At 50.5% G+C, this 15,963-nt stretch overlaps 1 protein-coding gene across 1 annotated transcript in view; it reads left to right on the top strand.

Moving 5' to 3' along the window:
* Window positions 1–15,963, top strand: part of LOC139265220 (sodium- and chloride-dependent neutral and basic amino acid transporter B(0+)-like) — a 104,537-nt gene that overhangs the window by 76,535 nt on the left and 12,039 nt on the right. The window contains exons 11-13 of the mRNA XM_070882145.1: window positions 3,588–3,687; window positions 5,325–5,434; window positions 5,542–5,712. Coding sequence (XP_070738246.1) covers window positions 3,588–3,687; window positions 5,325–5,434; window positions 5,542–5,712 — 381 coding nt within the window. The remainder of the gene's footprint in view (window positions 1–3,587; window positions 3,688–5,324; window positions 5,435–5,541; window positions 5,713–15,963) is intronic.

The following is a 15,963-nucleotide window of genomic DNA, read 5'->3' as shown; positions in this document are numbered from 1 at the left end:
CCCTTTAGAATTGTACCATTTAGTTTATATTTCCTCTCCTCATTCTTTCTACCAAAATGTATCACTTCACACTTTTCTGCATTAAATATCACCTGCCACGTGTCCGCCCATTCCACCAGCCTGTCGATGTCCTCTTGAAGTCTATCATTATCCTCCTCACTGTTCACTATACTTCCAAGTTTTGTGTCATCTGCAAATTTTGAAATTGTGCCCTGTACACCCACATCCAGGTCATTAATTTATATCAAGAAAAGTAGTGGTTCTAATACTGACCCTTGGGGAACACCACTGTATACCTTCCTTCAGTCCGAAAAACAACCGTTCACCACTACTCTCTGTTTCCTGTCACTGAGCCAATTTCATATCCATGCTGCCATTGTCCCTTTTATTCATGGGCTTCAACTTTGTTGTAAGGACACTTTGCCCGCCTTTTTGGAAATCCATGTACATTACGTCAACCGCATTGCCTTCATCAACCCTCTCTGTTACCTCATCAAAAAACTCAAATCAAGTTGGTTAAACATGATTTGCCTTTAACAAATCCATGCTGGCTTTCCTTAATTAATGCACACTTGTCCAAGTGACTGTTAATTCTGTCCCTGATTATTGCTTCTAAAAGCTTCCTGCTGCATTTATCTTTACACCTCTTTTGAACAAGAGTGTAACATTTGCAATTCTCCAGTCCTCTGGCACCACCCCCGTTTCAAAGGAGGATTGAAAGATTATGGACAGTATGTCCGCGATTTCTTCCTTCAATTCCCTTAGTGACTGAGGATACATCCTATCCGGTCCTGGTGACTTTTCTACTTTAAGTACAGCCAACCTTTCTAGTGCCTCATCTTTATCAATTCTTATTCCATCCAATATCTCCTCTACCTCCTCCTTTACTATGTCTATGGCAGCATCTTCTTCCTTGGGGAAGACAGATACAAAGTATCCTTTTCAGTCCCTCGTTGGCCCCACCCCTCATCTAACTACCCGTTTACTATTTATATGTCTATAGAAGACTTTTGAATTATCTTTTATGTTCGATGCCTTTCTATTCACTTACCCTCTCTTTGCCCCTCATATTCCTCTTCACTTCTCCTCTGAACTTTCTATATTTAGCCTGATTCTCAGGTGTATTCTGGACCTGACGTCTGTCATACGCACTCTTTTTCTGCTCCATCTTACTCTCTGTCTCTTTCATCATCCAGGAAGCTCTGACTTTAGTTGCCCTACCTTTCCCCCTAGTGGGAATGTAACTCGACTTTACCCAAACTATTTCCTCTTTAAAGGCAGCCCATTGCCTTTTGCCTGCCAATCTTTGATTCCAATTTACCCGGGCCAGATCCATTCTCAACCTACTGAAATTGGCCTTCCTCTAGTTAAATATTTTTATTCTAGATTGCTCCCTGACCTTTTCCATAGCTAGTCTAAACCATATGATACTGTGATCACTGTTCCCTAAATGTTTCCTTACTGACACTTACTCTACTTGACCTACCTCATTCCCCAGAACCAGATCCAGCAATGCCTCCTTCCTCATTGTGCCAGAAACGTACTGATCAAGAAAGTTCTCCTGAACACACGTCAGAAAATCTTCCCCCTCTCTGCCCTTTACACTATTATTATCCCAGTCTATATTAGGATAGTTGAATTCCCCCATTATCACTACTCTAAGGGCTGGATTTTCTGTTCTGCTCATTTCGGGACAGTAATGGTGTTGGGGCGGTAAAGTTTGCGCCCGCGAACAGTTTGCGCCTCAGTCAGCAAAATTCATCAGCTGGGCCCTGAGCGTGGGGCAGGGCACTAAAGGAGGCATTGCACACCTCTCTTTTAGTGTGCAAGGCCGGCTGAGCAACAAAAATTCTGTTGCTAAAGAGCCGGCCTCAGAGTGCCATAAGAGAGGATTCTGTGTTAAAAAAAAATCACACCCAAAAATACAACAAATCTTAAGGACCCCACAATAAGCTACATCATGAAAATAAAACTAAACAAAACATTCAAATTTACCTCATTCACCAGTTCCGTCACTCACTGTCACTGTGACAACTCTGACCTGGTTTTCCAGGCGGTCCCACCATGGCACTACGGGGTGCTATAGGGTCAGCGCACAACAAAGTTCACTGCACAGTCGAAACTGGTGACGTTGTACGCCGGCTTGATGCTCCCGGGCGATGCTGCTCTGCATCCTCGCACAACCGGCAACTAATTTCCCGGGGGGCGCTGGGAGCTGGCCGCTCGCCCGAAAACCATTGCCGCCGCCATTACCAGCCCTCCGGGGCATGAACAGAGATGGCAACGTAGCGAAAATGCAGCCCTAAAGTTCTTGCAACTCTCTATAATTTCTCTGCAAATGTGTTCCTCCATATTTTTCCCACTAGTTGGTGGCCTATAGAATAACCTAGTAGTGTAATGGATCCTCCATTATTGCTTAACTCTAGCCATATAGATTCTGTCCTTGGCCCCTCCAGGACATCCTCTCTCTCCAGCACTGTAATATTCTCCTTAACTGATACTGCAACACCACCTCCCATCTTTCCTTCCCTATCTTTCCTGAACACCCTATATCCAGGAATATTTAATACCCAATCCTGCCCTTTGTTGAACCAGGTCTCCGTTACTGCCACGACATCATAATCCCATGTGGCTATTTGTGCCTGCAGTTCACCAACCTTGTTTACTAAGCTTTGTGCGTTCACATATATACATAGCAAACCTATCTTAGACCATCCTCTGTTCTCTCTTAGTCTGACCCCACTTATTACCTTACTATTTCTTGCTTTAGTGCTATCCATCTCTCCCAATCCTTTGTGCTATTTGTTTCTCCTTTATAATGCTACATCCTAGTACCCATCCCCCTGCCAACTTAGTTTAAACCCTCCCCAACAGCACTCGCAAATCTCCCCGCGAGGATATTGGCACCGGCTCTGTTGGGGTGCAACCCATCTGACCTGTACAGTTCCCACTTCTCCCAGAGCTGGCCCCATTGCTCCAGGGATCTGAAGCCCTCCCTCCTGCACCATCTTTCCAGCCACGTATTCATCTGCTCTATCCTCCTATTTCTATAATCACTCTCACGTGCCACCAGGAGTAATCCAGAGATGTTGCGCTCTCTAAACTTCACTCTCACCTTCTGATTTAATTTCACACTTCTCTCTCTTACTCTATCTCTATCATAATTCTCTTTCTGTCTTAATTGTTTCTCATTCGATATGTAGTGAGAATAAAAATGTCACCAATTTTTAGTAGCCACAACACTCTGGAGATTAAACAACCTTTAAATGACTGTGCAACAGTTGAATTCAATGTCAAACTAACAAGGAAGCAGTGAAACAGCACTAACCTGACCGCTGCGACTCATTACTCATGATGCCTTTAAGTAGCACCTTTGGAGCTGGCATCCCCCTGCTGGCCACCTCCTGTACCTGGCGCTGTCGGGGCAAGGCGCTAAGGCAGGAGGCGACGGTGAATTTTACAGATCAGGCACATGCTCATTGATGTCACGGTCTGTAAATGTTCATATCCCATTAATCTCTTATATTGAATGTTAGAGTGTTATAGTTTCCTCATGCAACATTTTCTAATTTTCCATTTAATTCTAGGCTGGGATTTACTGGTTAAACTTAATTGATTATTTCTGTACTGGATGGATCCTCATTACAATTGCTCTGCTGGAACTCATCGGTCTTAGCTGGATCTATGGTAAGTACAACAGGAAAAGCACTGAAACAAAATAAAATAATTCAATGAAAAAGGATCTTCAGAAGAAGCAAAACAAATGAATAGGATGATAGATTGTCCTTCCAATCTGAAGATAACTGGGAATTAAAGTGCTCTCCTTCGATGACAATGCTCTTCCCCCAAGTGGTTCCAAGACCAATATGAGACAGGCAGTGCCTTCTGCATCCATCACCTATGAAGCCTCCTTTTTCTTGCTGGCTTTGATTTTGCTGCAACCATTTTCCTGTTAATTGCTGATGGGATGTTGTTCAAACAACTCTTTTGTAGAAAACAATAAATAAACATTAAATCAAGTGCCCCCTTATTAAAGGGGGGGACACTACAAACAGTTTACAAGTGCCTTTTTGTTTTTGTTTTTGGTTTTTTTTGTGCTTTTTTTTTTGTGTTTTTTGCTTTTTTCTGGCACTAAAACCACAAATATATATACAAGTGCCCCCTATAAAAGGGGAGGGGGACACTAAAACCCAGCAATAAAAACAAATAAAACTTTAAAACATATAAAATCAAATTAAAATTTGGTTGCCGGGGGTGATGATGCACTCCAGTCCCTCCGGCGCCCACCTCTCGCGGAAGGCCGCGAGCGTACCGTTGGACACCATGTGCTCCATCTTTAAGGACAACCTGGCTCGGATGTAAGCACGGAAGAGAGGCAGGCAGTCAGGCTGAACGACCCCCTCGACCGCCTGCTGCCTGGACCGGCTGATGGCACCCTTGGCCGTGCCCAGGAGCAGTCCTACGAGGAGGCCCTCGGACCTACTTGCTCCCCTCCGCACAGGGTGCCCAAAGATCAGGAGTGTGGGACTGAAGCGCAGCCAGAAATTGAGGAGCAGCCCCTTTAAATAATGGAACAGGGGCTGCAACCTCGTGCATTCGATAAAAACATGGAACACGGACTCTTCCAGACCGCAGAAATTGCAGGCGGCCTGGGAGCTCCTGAACCGGCTTAAAAATTTATTGCACGGGACTGCTCCAGGCCAAGTCCCCGATAAATAGTGGGAGGACTCCTGCATAGAGTGAACTCCATTGGGGACCCCTGCCTCCTCCGGACGGCAAGATGGTGCGCCGTGGCGTGTCCGGACGGCAGACGAGGGTGGCAAGGTTGAGAGTGTGATGTTGTTCAAACATCTTCTCCCCGAGTTGAACAGCTGTTGTCACTTGACTCAGTCAATTACCAGTTTCTCCCAACTATCCAGGCAGTTGCAACAACAGGACAGGTTCTGCTTTAATGTGTTCATTATGCTTCTTCTGACCTCCTGCGATCCATTTGCTTTTCTTCATCCCAGGGCAGAGGACTCACTTTGATAGTCCATCCTGCCCCATTCTGATAACAGGTGACCTGTCCATCTCAGCACAGATCTCATACATCAGCCTTTCTTGGAGTGAGCACCTGTTCCTCGGGATTTTATACAAACATTTTACCTTCATGGGGAATCAGCTTGGTAACAAGGGAAAAATTACTCATCCTGTTTGGAGTCCTGAGTGACCCCTTCTCTGCTTTAACCTGTTCATCAGTGACACCCAGTACGAGATGAACTTCTACAGCAAACAAGCTGCCTTAAAGACAACATGATTGTGTATCTCTACTTTATTGTTCACAGGGGTAAACCGATTCATCAAGGACATTGAGATGATGATTGGGGAAAAGAATTGGCTCTTCTGGTTGTGGTGGAGAGTGTGTTGGTTTTTGATCTCTCCCTGCTTGCTGGCAGTAAGGAGATGTTACATCTTTTAGTGATTTAAACTGAAAATAATCAAGATTCAGATAATCGATCTCATTGTGTTTCTGATCTTGTTTTGTACAATCACTTCGTACAGGTAATCTTAATCTGGTCCTTAGCAACATTTGCCGCACCGACATATGGACCTGTTGAGTACCCTGTCTGGGCAATAGCACTCGGCTGGTGTATGATAGTCTTCTGTATTATGTGGATCCCCATTGTTGCCATTGTGAGAGTTGTCCAAACTGAGGGCACCACCTTGTGTCAGGTAAGAAAACACCTTGATAGCTTTTAAGGAACAGAATTTTTGAATGTCTTCAGTGGTAGACCATTCAGGTAGCTAGAAAAATGTTGTGAACAACAATTGTTAGGCATTCACACTGTTTCTCTGAAAATTTAGCCAAACTTTCAAATGTTGTTTTAAATTGATTGAAATAATGTCAATCAGAAAACCTGGACTCCAGTGTCAGCATCAAACACTCTCAGTTCAGTATAACCCAGCCACAGACAGATAGTCCCCCCGACTCAGCCCTAACAATGGCACTAGGTACGATCTCCGAAGAGCTTCTCCCAATGCTTTCCCATTCGCTCATACACACAGGTACAATCGCGCACACACACTTTAGCGGGACGGGGGCAGGCAGGTTTAACTGTAGGTCTCGGGATTCCGGGCAGCTACAGCAAGGTGAGGAGAGCCTCTGGGAGCAATCCCCAAGCTCCCCCACTATCGGCCAGCCACTGGATCGGAACCTCCCCCTGGGGTCTTGATTCGCACCTAGCAGAGGCTCCTGCCTCTTGTCCAGCGTTCCCCGCCCGGCTGGAAGCCAGCCTGTCAATCAGGTTGATTTGTGGGAGGGGAGCCTACCAGTGACGTTGCATGCATGCTATAAAATTAAACTCTGGCCATTACCTGCCATCCTCTTGGTTCCAATGCATGAAAATGACAACGTATTGTCCATCATTGACAACTTCTTGCTGCGGGACTACAGGTACTGCTATCTGGGATGAAAAACGTCAAATTCATTTCACCTTGCATCCATCAGTGGTATCAGAGATGAAAGTATTGTGTTCCTAACACAGATGAGGCTGCACACAGGGAAGTTAAAGTAACAGTGACCTCAGTCTTTATTAAGACACTCCAGAGTGAGGAACAGGCTTACATACAGTGCTCCCAAGGGGTGCTGGGATCCCTTGGGACTTCAGGGGATGAGCTCCCTGGTGGCGGAACATGGGAGTGCATGCTTTACAGATACACAACATCATTTCACCGCAAAGTCAAAGTGAAAACTAATTACAAGGTGAGGCGGTCGGGAGATTTATTTCCCTGGTGGACCGCCTCGGTACAAATGTCTGTTCTGGTGTGTTGGCTGTGCCCTCGCTGGGCAGGCATGTTGTTGGTTCTGCAGGGCTGCTGGGTGAGCCTGGCCTTGCTGGGCTGTTGGGCGTGATGGGTTCAATTTCCTGGTCCGAGGTGGTGTCGTTGATCCTTTGAGTGTGTGTTGTGGGCTCGAAAAAGGTGGTGTCTGCTGTAGGTTGTTCAGGGCAGTCTGTGAACCGCAGCCTCGTTTGGTCCAGGTGCTTTCTGCAAATTTGTCCATTGTCTAGTTTGACTGCAAACACCCTACTCCCTTCTTTAGCTATCACCGTGCCCGCGATCCACTTGGGACCATGTCCATAGTTTAGCACATACACAGGGTCATTCAGATCAATTTCCCGTGACACAATGGCGCGACCATCGTTTACGTTTTGTTGCAGCTGCCTGCTCTCTACCTGATCGTGCAGGTTGGGGTGAACCAGCGAGAGTCTGGTTTTAAGTGTCCTTTTCATGAGTAGCTCAGCCGGGGGCACCCCTGTGAGTGAGTGGGGTCTTGTGCGGTAGCTGAGCAGTACTCGGGACAGGCGGGTTTGGAGTGAGCCTTCTGTGACTCGTTTAAGGCTCTGTTTGATTGTTTGTACTGCCCGCTTTGCCTGCCCATTGGAGGCTGGTTTAAATGGGGCCGAGGTGACATGTTTGATCCCATTGCGCATTATGAATTCTTTAAATTCGGCACTGGTGAAACATGGCCCGTTGTCACTGACCAGTATGTCAGGCAGGCCGTGGGTAGCAAACATGGCCCTCAGGCTTTCAATGGTGGCGGTGACAGTGCTTCCCGACATTATTTCACATTCAATCCATTTTGATAAAGCACCCACCACCACCAGGAACATTTTACCGAGAAACGGGCCCGCATAGTCGACATGGATCCTTGACCATGGTCTGGAGGGCCAGGACCACAAACTTAGTGGTGCCTGTCTGGGCGCGTTGCTCAACTGAGCTGCATTACCGTACACAGGACTCTAAGTCAGAGTCGATACCGGGCCACCACACGTGGGATCTGGCTATCGCTTTCATCATTACTATACCCGGGTGTGTGCTGTGGAGATCCAAGATGAACGTCTCCCTGCCCTTTTTGGATAGTACTACGCAGTTACCCCACAACAGGCAGTCTGCCTGAATGGACAGCTCGTCCTTTCGCCGCTGGAACAACTTGATTAGCTCTTGCATTTCAACGGGGATGCTGGCCCAGCTCCCATGCAGTACACAGTTTTTTTACTCGGGACAGCAGAGGATCTTGGCCGGTCCAATTCCCAATCTGGCGGGCCGTGACAGGTGATTTATTATTTTCAAACGCTTCCATGACCATCAACAAGTCTGCGGGCTGCGCCACCATCAACAAGTTTGCAGGCTGCGCTATTTCCACCCCCGTGGTGGGCAATGGTAGCTGACTGAGAGCATCCGCACAGTTCTCGTTGCCTGGCCTGTGGTGGATGGTATAGTTATATGCTGATAGCGTAAGTGCCCACCTTTGTATACGGGCTGAGGCATTAGTATTTATCCCCTTGTTTTCAGCGAACAGAGACATGACGGGCTTGTGATCGGTTTCCAGCTCAAATTTGAGGCCAAACAGGTACGGATGCATTTTCTTTACCCCGAACACACATACTAATGCCTCTTTCTCAATCATACTGTAGGCCCTCTCGGCCTTAGACAAGCTCCTGGAGGCATAGGCGACAGGTTGCAACTTCCCCGCAATGTTGGCTTGTTGTAATACACACCTGACTCCGTACGATGAATCATCACATGCTAGCACCAGTCTTTTACACGGGTTATACAATACAAGCAGCTTGTTGGAGCATAAAATGTTTCTGGCTTTCTCAAAAGTAATTACTTGTTTTTTTTCCCCATGCCCAGTTCTCACCTTTACGCAATAACACATGTAGGGGCTCTAAGAGGGTGCTTAACCCCGGTAGGACGGTACCAAAATAGTTGAGGAATCCCAGGAACGACTGCAGCTCCGTGACGTTCTGTGGCCGGGGCATGTTCCTGATAGCCTTTGTCTTGGCGTCTGTGGGCCGAATGCCATCCGCCGTGATCTTTCTCCCCAAAAACTCCACTTCTGTTGCCATGAAGACATATTTCGACCTCTTCAGCCACAGCCCTTCATGATCCAGTCGCTGGAGGACCTCCTCCAGGTTTTGTAGGTGCTCGACGGTGTCCCGACCCGTGACCAATCTGTCGTCCTGAAAAACCACCGTGCGTGGTATCGACTTGAGTAGGCTCTCCATGTTTCTCTGGAAGATCGCTGCGGTCGACCGAATTCCAAACGGCATCTGTTGTAGATGAACAGTCCCTTGTGCGTGTTGATGCAGGTGAGGCCCTTCGAAGACTCCTCCAGCTCCTGCATCATCTAGGCCGAAGTCAAGTTGAGCTTGGTGAACGTCTTGCCTCCTGCCAGCATCGCAAATAGGTCGTCTGCCTTAGGTAGCGGGTATTGGTCCTGTGGCGAGAAACGTTTGATAGTTACTTTATAATCGCCGCAAATCCTGACCATGCCATCACTTTTAAGTACTGGAACAATCGGGCTGGCCCACTCGCTGAATTCCACTGGGGAGATGATGCCCTCGCGTTGCAGCCTGTCCAGCTCGATTTCCACTCTCTCCCTCATCATGTGAGGTCCCGCTCGTGCCTTGTGGTGAATGGGTCATGCCTCTGGGACCAAGTGGATCCGTACCTTCACCCCGGAAAAGTTTCCAATGCCTGGCTCAAAAAGGGAAGGAAATTTGTTTAGGACCTGGGTACATGAGGCATGAGGCCTCATCGACATGTGATAGCGCTCAGATGTCATCCCAGTTTCAGCGGATTTTGCCCAGCCAGCTCCTTCCAAGCAGTGTGGGGCCATCGCCCGGGACAATCCAGAGTGGCAGTTCGTGCACCGTGCCCTCGTAAGTGACCTTGACCATGGCGCTGCCCAGGAAATGATGAGCTCTTTGGTGTACGTTCTCAGTTTCGTGCGGATGGGGCTCAGGGCTGGTCTGAGTGCCTTGTGGCACCACACTCTCTCAAACATCTTTTTACTCATGATGGATTGGCTAGTGCCAGTGTCCAGTTCCATGGCTACGAGTAAGCCATTCAATTTTACATTTAGCATTATAGGTGGACATTTCGTCAAAAATCTGTGCACCCCATGTACTTCAGTATCTGCCTCCTCTCTCTGAGGCTCGAAATTGCTTTGATTCACCATGGACCGATCTTTCTCTGCCACGTGGCGGTTAGCAGGTTTTGCAGAGCTTGCAGCTCATCTGCAAGCTCATTGGAGGTGCCCCATTGTTCCACAGCTCTTGCAAACATAGCCTTTGAAGCGGCATGAATAGGCTGAATGGAAGCCTCCACAACGCCAACAAGGTGTGAATTGCCTTGCATTCATCCTTTGTTGCGGACTCTGAGTCATCTGGGTCACCTGAGGCCTGCTGGCATTTGCAGACTCGTGGTTTCTGCCCTGTATATTTCTGCTCGCAAACACAGTTCCAGTTAATTTATGAACATTGCTAGCACTTGTGTGCTGAGAGATTTGTTTGGTGTTATCACTGGTGGACATAAACGCCTCTGCTATCGCAATGGCCTTACTGAGGGTCGATATCTCTACAGTCAAAAGTTTTCATAGGATGGTCTCGTGGCCAATGCCCAGTACAAAAACTTCTCTGGGCATCTGCTCCAGGTAGCCATCAAACTCACATTGCCCTGCAAGTCGCCTTAGCTCGGCGACGTAGCTCACCACTTCCTGACCTTCAGATCGCTGGCACGTGTAGAACCGATACCTCGCCATCAGCACGCTCTCTCTCGGGTTAAGATGCTCCCAAACCAGTGTACACAGCTCCTCATATGACTTATCTGTGGGTTTCACTGGAGCCAGAAGATTCTTCATGAGGCTGTAGATCGGTGCCCCGCAGACCATGAGGAGGACTGCTCTCCTTTTTGCAGGGCTTCCTTCTCCGTCCAGCTCGTTGGCTACAAAGTACTGGTCTAGCCATTCAACATAGGCTTCCCAGTTCTCACCCTCCGAGAACTTCTCCAGGATGCCCACAGTTTGCTGCATCTTTGCGTTGGATTCGTACCCTCGTCGCCAATTATTGTGTTCTTAACGCAGATGAGACTGCACACAGGGAGGTTAAAGTAACAGTGACCGCAGTCTTTATTAAGACACTCCAGGAACAGGCCTTAGGGGCCGGCTTATATGCAGTGCTCCCAAGGGATGCTGGGATCCCTTGGGACGGCAGTGGATGCGCTCCCTGGTGGAGGAACATGGAAGTGCATGCTTTACAGATAAACAACAGAAAGGACAGTGTGTAAACCCACTGGGCACTCAGTCCTTAGGAAACACCTGTAGAAAGGAAATAGATACAATTACTGAGCTGTATTGCTACCCTAAGTAGTGTGGGTCTTATGACAGAAACATATACCCTGCTGTTCATGGAGTAGGATAGGATGGGATTGGAGGAATGACTTGGCATAAATCTGCCTGTGTGGGTGTGTGGAGTGTGTCTGGGTGTGTGGATTGTGTTTGGGTGTGTAGAGTGTGTCTGGGTGTGTGGAGTGTGTCTGGGTGTGTGGAGAGTGTCTAGGTGTGGAGTGTGTCTGGGTGTGGAGTGTGTCTGGGTGTGGAGTGTGTCTGGGTGTGTGGAGTGTGTCTGGGTGTGGAGTGTGTCTGGGTGTGAGGAGTGTGTCTGGGTGCGAGGAGTGTGTCTGGGTATGGAGTGTGTCTGGATGTGTGGAGTGTGTCTGGGTGTGGAGTGTGTCTGGGTGTGGAGTGTGTCTGGGTGTGGAGTGTGTCTGGGTGTGTGGAGTGTGTCTGGGTGTGTGGAGTGTGTCTGGGTGTGTGGAGTGTGTCTGGGTGTAGAATGTGTCTGGGTGTGGAGTGTGTCTGGGTGTGGAATGTGTCTGGGTGTGTGGAGTGTGTCTGGGTGTGTGGAGTGTGTCTGGGTGTGTGGAGTGTGTCTGGGTGTGGAGTGTGTCTGGGTGTGTGGAGTGTGTCTGGGTGTGGAGTGTGTCTGGGTGTGGAGTGTGTCTGGGTGTGTGGAGTGTGTCTGGGTGTGTGGAGTGTGTCTGGGTGTGTGGAGTGTGTCTGGGTGTGTGGAGTGTGTCTGGGTGTGTGGAGTGTGTCTGGGTGTGTGGAGTGTGTCTGGGTGTGGAATGTGTCTGGGTGTGGAGTGTGTCTGGATGTGGAGTGTGTCTGGGTGTGGAATGTGTCTGGGTGTGTGGAGTGTGTCTGGGTGTGTGGAGTGTGTCTGGGTGTGGAGTGTGTCTCGGTGTGTGGAATGTGTCTGGGTGTGTGGAGTGTGTCTGGGTATGTGGAGTGTGTCTGGGGGTGTGGATTGTGTTTGGGTGTGTAGAGTGTGTCTGGGTGTGTGGAGTGTGTCTGGGTGTGTGGAGAGTGTCTAGGTGTGGAGTGTGTCTGGGTGTGGAGTGTGTCTGGGTGTGGAGTGTGTCTGGGTGTGTGGAGAGTGTCTAGGTGTGGAGTGTGTCTGGGTGTGTCTGGGTGTGTGGAGAGTGTCTGGGTGTGGAGTGTGTCTGGGTGTGTGGAGAGTGTCTAGGTGTGGAGTGTGTCTGGGTGTGGAGTGTGTCTGGGTGTGGAGTGTGTCTGGGTGTGGAGAGTGTCTGGGTGTGGAGTGTGTCTGGGTGTGGAGTGTGTCTGGGTGTGGAGAGTGTCTAGGTGTGGAGTGTGTCTGGGTGTGGAGTGTGTCTGGGTGTGCGGAGTGTGTCTGGGTGTGGGGTGTGTGGAGTGTGTCTTGGTGTGTGGAGTGTGTCTGGGTGTGTGGAGTGTGTCTGGGTGTGTGGAGTGTGTCTGGGTGTGTGGAGTGTGTCTGGGTGTGTGGAGTGTGTCTGGGTGTGGAGTGTGTCTGGGTGTGAGGAGTGTGTCTGGGTGTGTGGAGTGTGTCTGGATATGGAGTGTGTCTGGGTGTGTGGTGTGTGTCTGGGTGTGTGGAGTGTGTCTGGGTGTGGAGTGTGTCTGGGTGTGAGGAGTGTGTCTGGGTGTGTGGAGTGTGTCTGGATGTGGAGTGTGTCTGGGTGTGAGGAGTGTGTCTGGGTGTGGAGTGTGTCTGGGTGTGTGGTGTGTGTCTGGGTGTGGAGTGTGTCTGGGTGTGTGGAGTGTGTCTGGGTGTGTGGAGTGTGTCTGGGTGTGGAGTGTGTCTGGGTCTGTGGAGTGTGTCTGGGTGTGTGGAGTGTGTCTGGGTGTGGAGTGTGTCTCGGTGTGTGGAGTGTGTCTGGGTGTGTAGAGTGTGTCTGGGTGTGTTGACTGTGGGTGGTGAGGACTGTGTCTGGGTGTGTGGAGTGTGTCTGGGTGTGTGGAGTGTGTCTGGGTGTGTTGACTGTGGGTGGTGAGGACTGTGTCTTGGTGTGTGGAGTGTGTCTGGGTGTGTGGAGTGTGTCTGGGTATGTGGAATGTGTCTGGGTGTGTGGAATGTGTCTGGGTGTGTGGAGTGTGTCTGGGTGTGAGGAGTGTGTCTGGGTGTGTGGTGTGTGTCTGGGTGTGAAGTGTGTCTGGTGGTGGAGTGTGTCTGGGTGTGTGGAGTGTGTCTGGGTGTGAGGAGTGTGTCTGGGTGTGTGGTGTGTGTCTGGGTGTGGAGTGTGTCTGGTGGTGGAGTGTGTCTGGGTGTGGAGTGTGTCTGGGTGTGAGGAGTGTGTCTGGGTGTGTGGAGTGTGTCTGGGTGTGTGGAATGTGGCTGGGTGTGTGGAGTGTGTCTGGGTGTGAGGAGTGTGTCTGGGTGTGTGGAGTGTGTCTGGATATGGAGTGTGTCTGGATGTGTGGTGTGTGTCTGGATATGGAGTGTGTCTGTGTGTGTGGTGTGTGTCTGGGTGTGGAGTGTGTCTGGGTGTGTGGAGTGTGTCTGGGTGTGGAGTGTGTCTGGGTGTGGAGTGTGTCTGGGTGTGGAGCGTGCCTGGGTGTGTGGAGTGTGTCTGGGTGTGTGGAGTGTGTCTGGGTGTGGAGTGTGTCTGGGTGTGGAGTGTGTCTGGGTGTGGAGTGTGTCTGGGTGTGTGGAGTGTGTCTGGGTGTGGAGTGTGTCTGGGTGTGGAGTGTGTCTGGGTGTGTGGAGTGTGTCTGGGTGTGTGGAGTGTGTCTGGGTGTGTGGAGTGTGTCTGGGTGTGTGGAGTGTGTCTGGGTGTGTGGAGTGTGTCTGGGTGTGTGGAGTGTGTCTGGGTGTGTGGAGTGTGTCTGGGTGTGGAGTGTGTCTGGGTGTGTGGAGTGTGTCTGGGTGTGGAGTGTGTCTGGGTGTGGAGTGTGTCTGTGTGTGTGGAGTGTGTCTGGGTGTGTGGAGTGTGTCTGGGTGTGTGGAGTGTGTCTGGGTGTGGAATGTGTCTGGGTGTGGAATGTGTCTGGGTGTGGAATGTGTCTGGGTAAGTGGAGTGTGTCTGGGTATGGACTGTGTCTGGGTGTGTGGAGTGTGTCTGGGTGTGGAGTGTGTCTGGGGGTGTGGAGTGTGTCTGGGTGTGTGGAGTGTGTCTGGGTATGTGGAGTGTGTCTGGGTGTGGAGTGTGTCTGGGTGTGGAGTGTGTCTGGGTGTGTGGAGTGTGTCTGGGTGTGGAGTGTGTCTGGGTGTGGAGTGTGTCTGGGTGTGTGGAGTGTGTCTGGGTATGTGGAGAGTGTCTGGGTGTGGAGTGTGTCTGGGTGTGTGGAGTGTGTCTGGGTGTGGAGCGTGTCTGGGTGTGCGGAGTGTGTCTGGGTGTGTGGAGTGTGTCTGGGTGTGGAGTGTGTCTGGGTGTGGAGTGTGTCTTGGTGTGGAGTGTGTCTGGGTGTGTGGAGTGTGTCTGGGTGTGTGGACTGTGTCTGGGTGTGTGGAGTGTGTCTGGGTGTGGAGTGTGTCTGGGTGTGTGGAGTGTGTCTGGGTGTGAGGAGTGTGTCTGGGTGTGTGGAGTGTGTCTGCGTGTGTGGAGTGTGTCTGGTGGTGGAGTGTGTCTGGGTGTGGAGTGTGTCTGGGTGTGTGGAGTGTGTCTGGGTGTGTGGAGTGTGTCTGGGTGTGTGGAGTGTGTCTGGTGGTGGAGTGTGTCTGGGTGTGGAGTGTGTCTGGGTGTGAGGAGTGTGTCTGGATGTGAGGAGTGTGTTTGGGGGTGTGGAGTGTGTCTGGGTGTGTGGAGTGTGTCTGGGGGTGTGGAGTGTGTCTGGGTGTGTGGAGTGTGTCTGGGTATGTGGAGTGTGTCTGGGTGTGGAGTGTGTCTGGGTGTGGAGTGTGTCTGGGTGTGTGGAGTGTGTCTGGGTGTGTGGAGTGTGTCTGGGTGTGGAGTGTGTCTGGGTGTGTGGAGTGTGTCTGGGTGTGTGGAGTGTGTCTGGGTGTGGAGTGTGTCTGGGTGTGTGGAGTGTGTCTGGGTGTGGAGTGTGTCTGGGTGTGGAGTGTGTCTGGGTGTGTGGAGTGTGTCTGGGTATGGACTGTGTCTTGGTGTGTGGAGTGTGTCTGGGTGTGTGGAGTGTGTCTGGGTTTGTGGAGTGTGTCTGGGTGTGTGGAGTGGGTCTGGGTATGGACTGTGTCTTGGTGTGTGGAGTGTGTCTGGGTGTGTGGAGTGTGTCTGGGTGTGGAGCATGTCTGGGTGTGTGGAGTGTGTCTGGGTGTGAGGAGTGTGTCTGGGTGTGGAGTGGGTGTGGAGTGTGTCTGGGTGTGTGGAGTGTGTCTGGGTGTGTGGAGTGTGTCTGGGTGTGGAGCGTGTCTGGGTGTGTGGAGTGTGTCTGGGTGTGGAGTGTGTCTGGGTGTGGAGTGTGTCTGGGTGTGTGGAGTGTGTCTGGGTGTGTGGAGTGTGTCTGGGTGTGGAGTGTGTCTGGGTGTGTGGAGTGTGTCTGGGTTTGGAGTGTGTCTGAGTGTGTGGAGTGTGTCTGGGTATGTGGAGAGTGTCTGGGTGTGGAGTGTGTCTGGGTGTGAGGAGTGTGTCTGGGTGTGGAGTGTGTCTGGGTGTGCGGAGTGTGTCTGGGTGTGAGGAGTGTGTCTGGGTGTGTGGAGTGTGTCTGGGTGTGCGGAGTGTGTCTTGGTGTGTGGAGTGTGTCTGGGTGTGCGGAGTGTGTCTGGGTGTGAGGAGTGTGTCTGGGTGTGCGGAGTGTGTCTGGGTGTGGAGTGTGTCTGGGTGTGTGGAGTGTGTCTGGGTGTGCGGAGTGTGTCTGGGTGTGTGGAGTGTGTCTGGGTATGTGGAGTGTGTCTGGGTATGGACTGTGTCTGGGTG

Source organism: Pristiophorus japonicus, chromosome 6 (assembly GCF_044704955.1).
Source record: "Pristiophorus japonicus isolate sPriJap1 chromosome 6, sPriJap1.hap1, whole genome shotgun sequence".
NCBI classification, from domain to species: domain Eukaryota; kingdom Metazoa; phylum Chordata; class Chondrichthyes; family Pristiophoridae; genus Pristiophorus; species Pristiophorus japonicus.
Note: the sequence above shows the minus strand (reverse complement) of the source record. Positions and strands in the feature narration are given on the sequence as shown.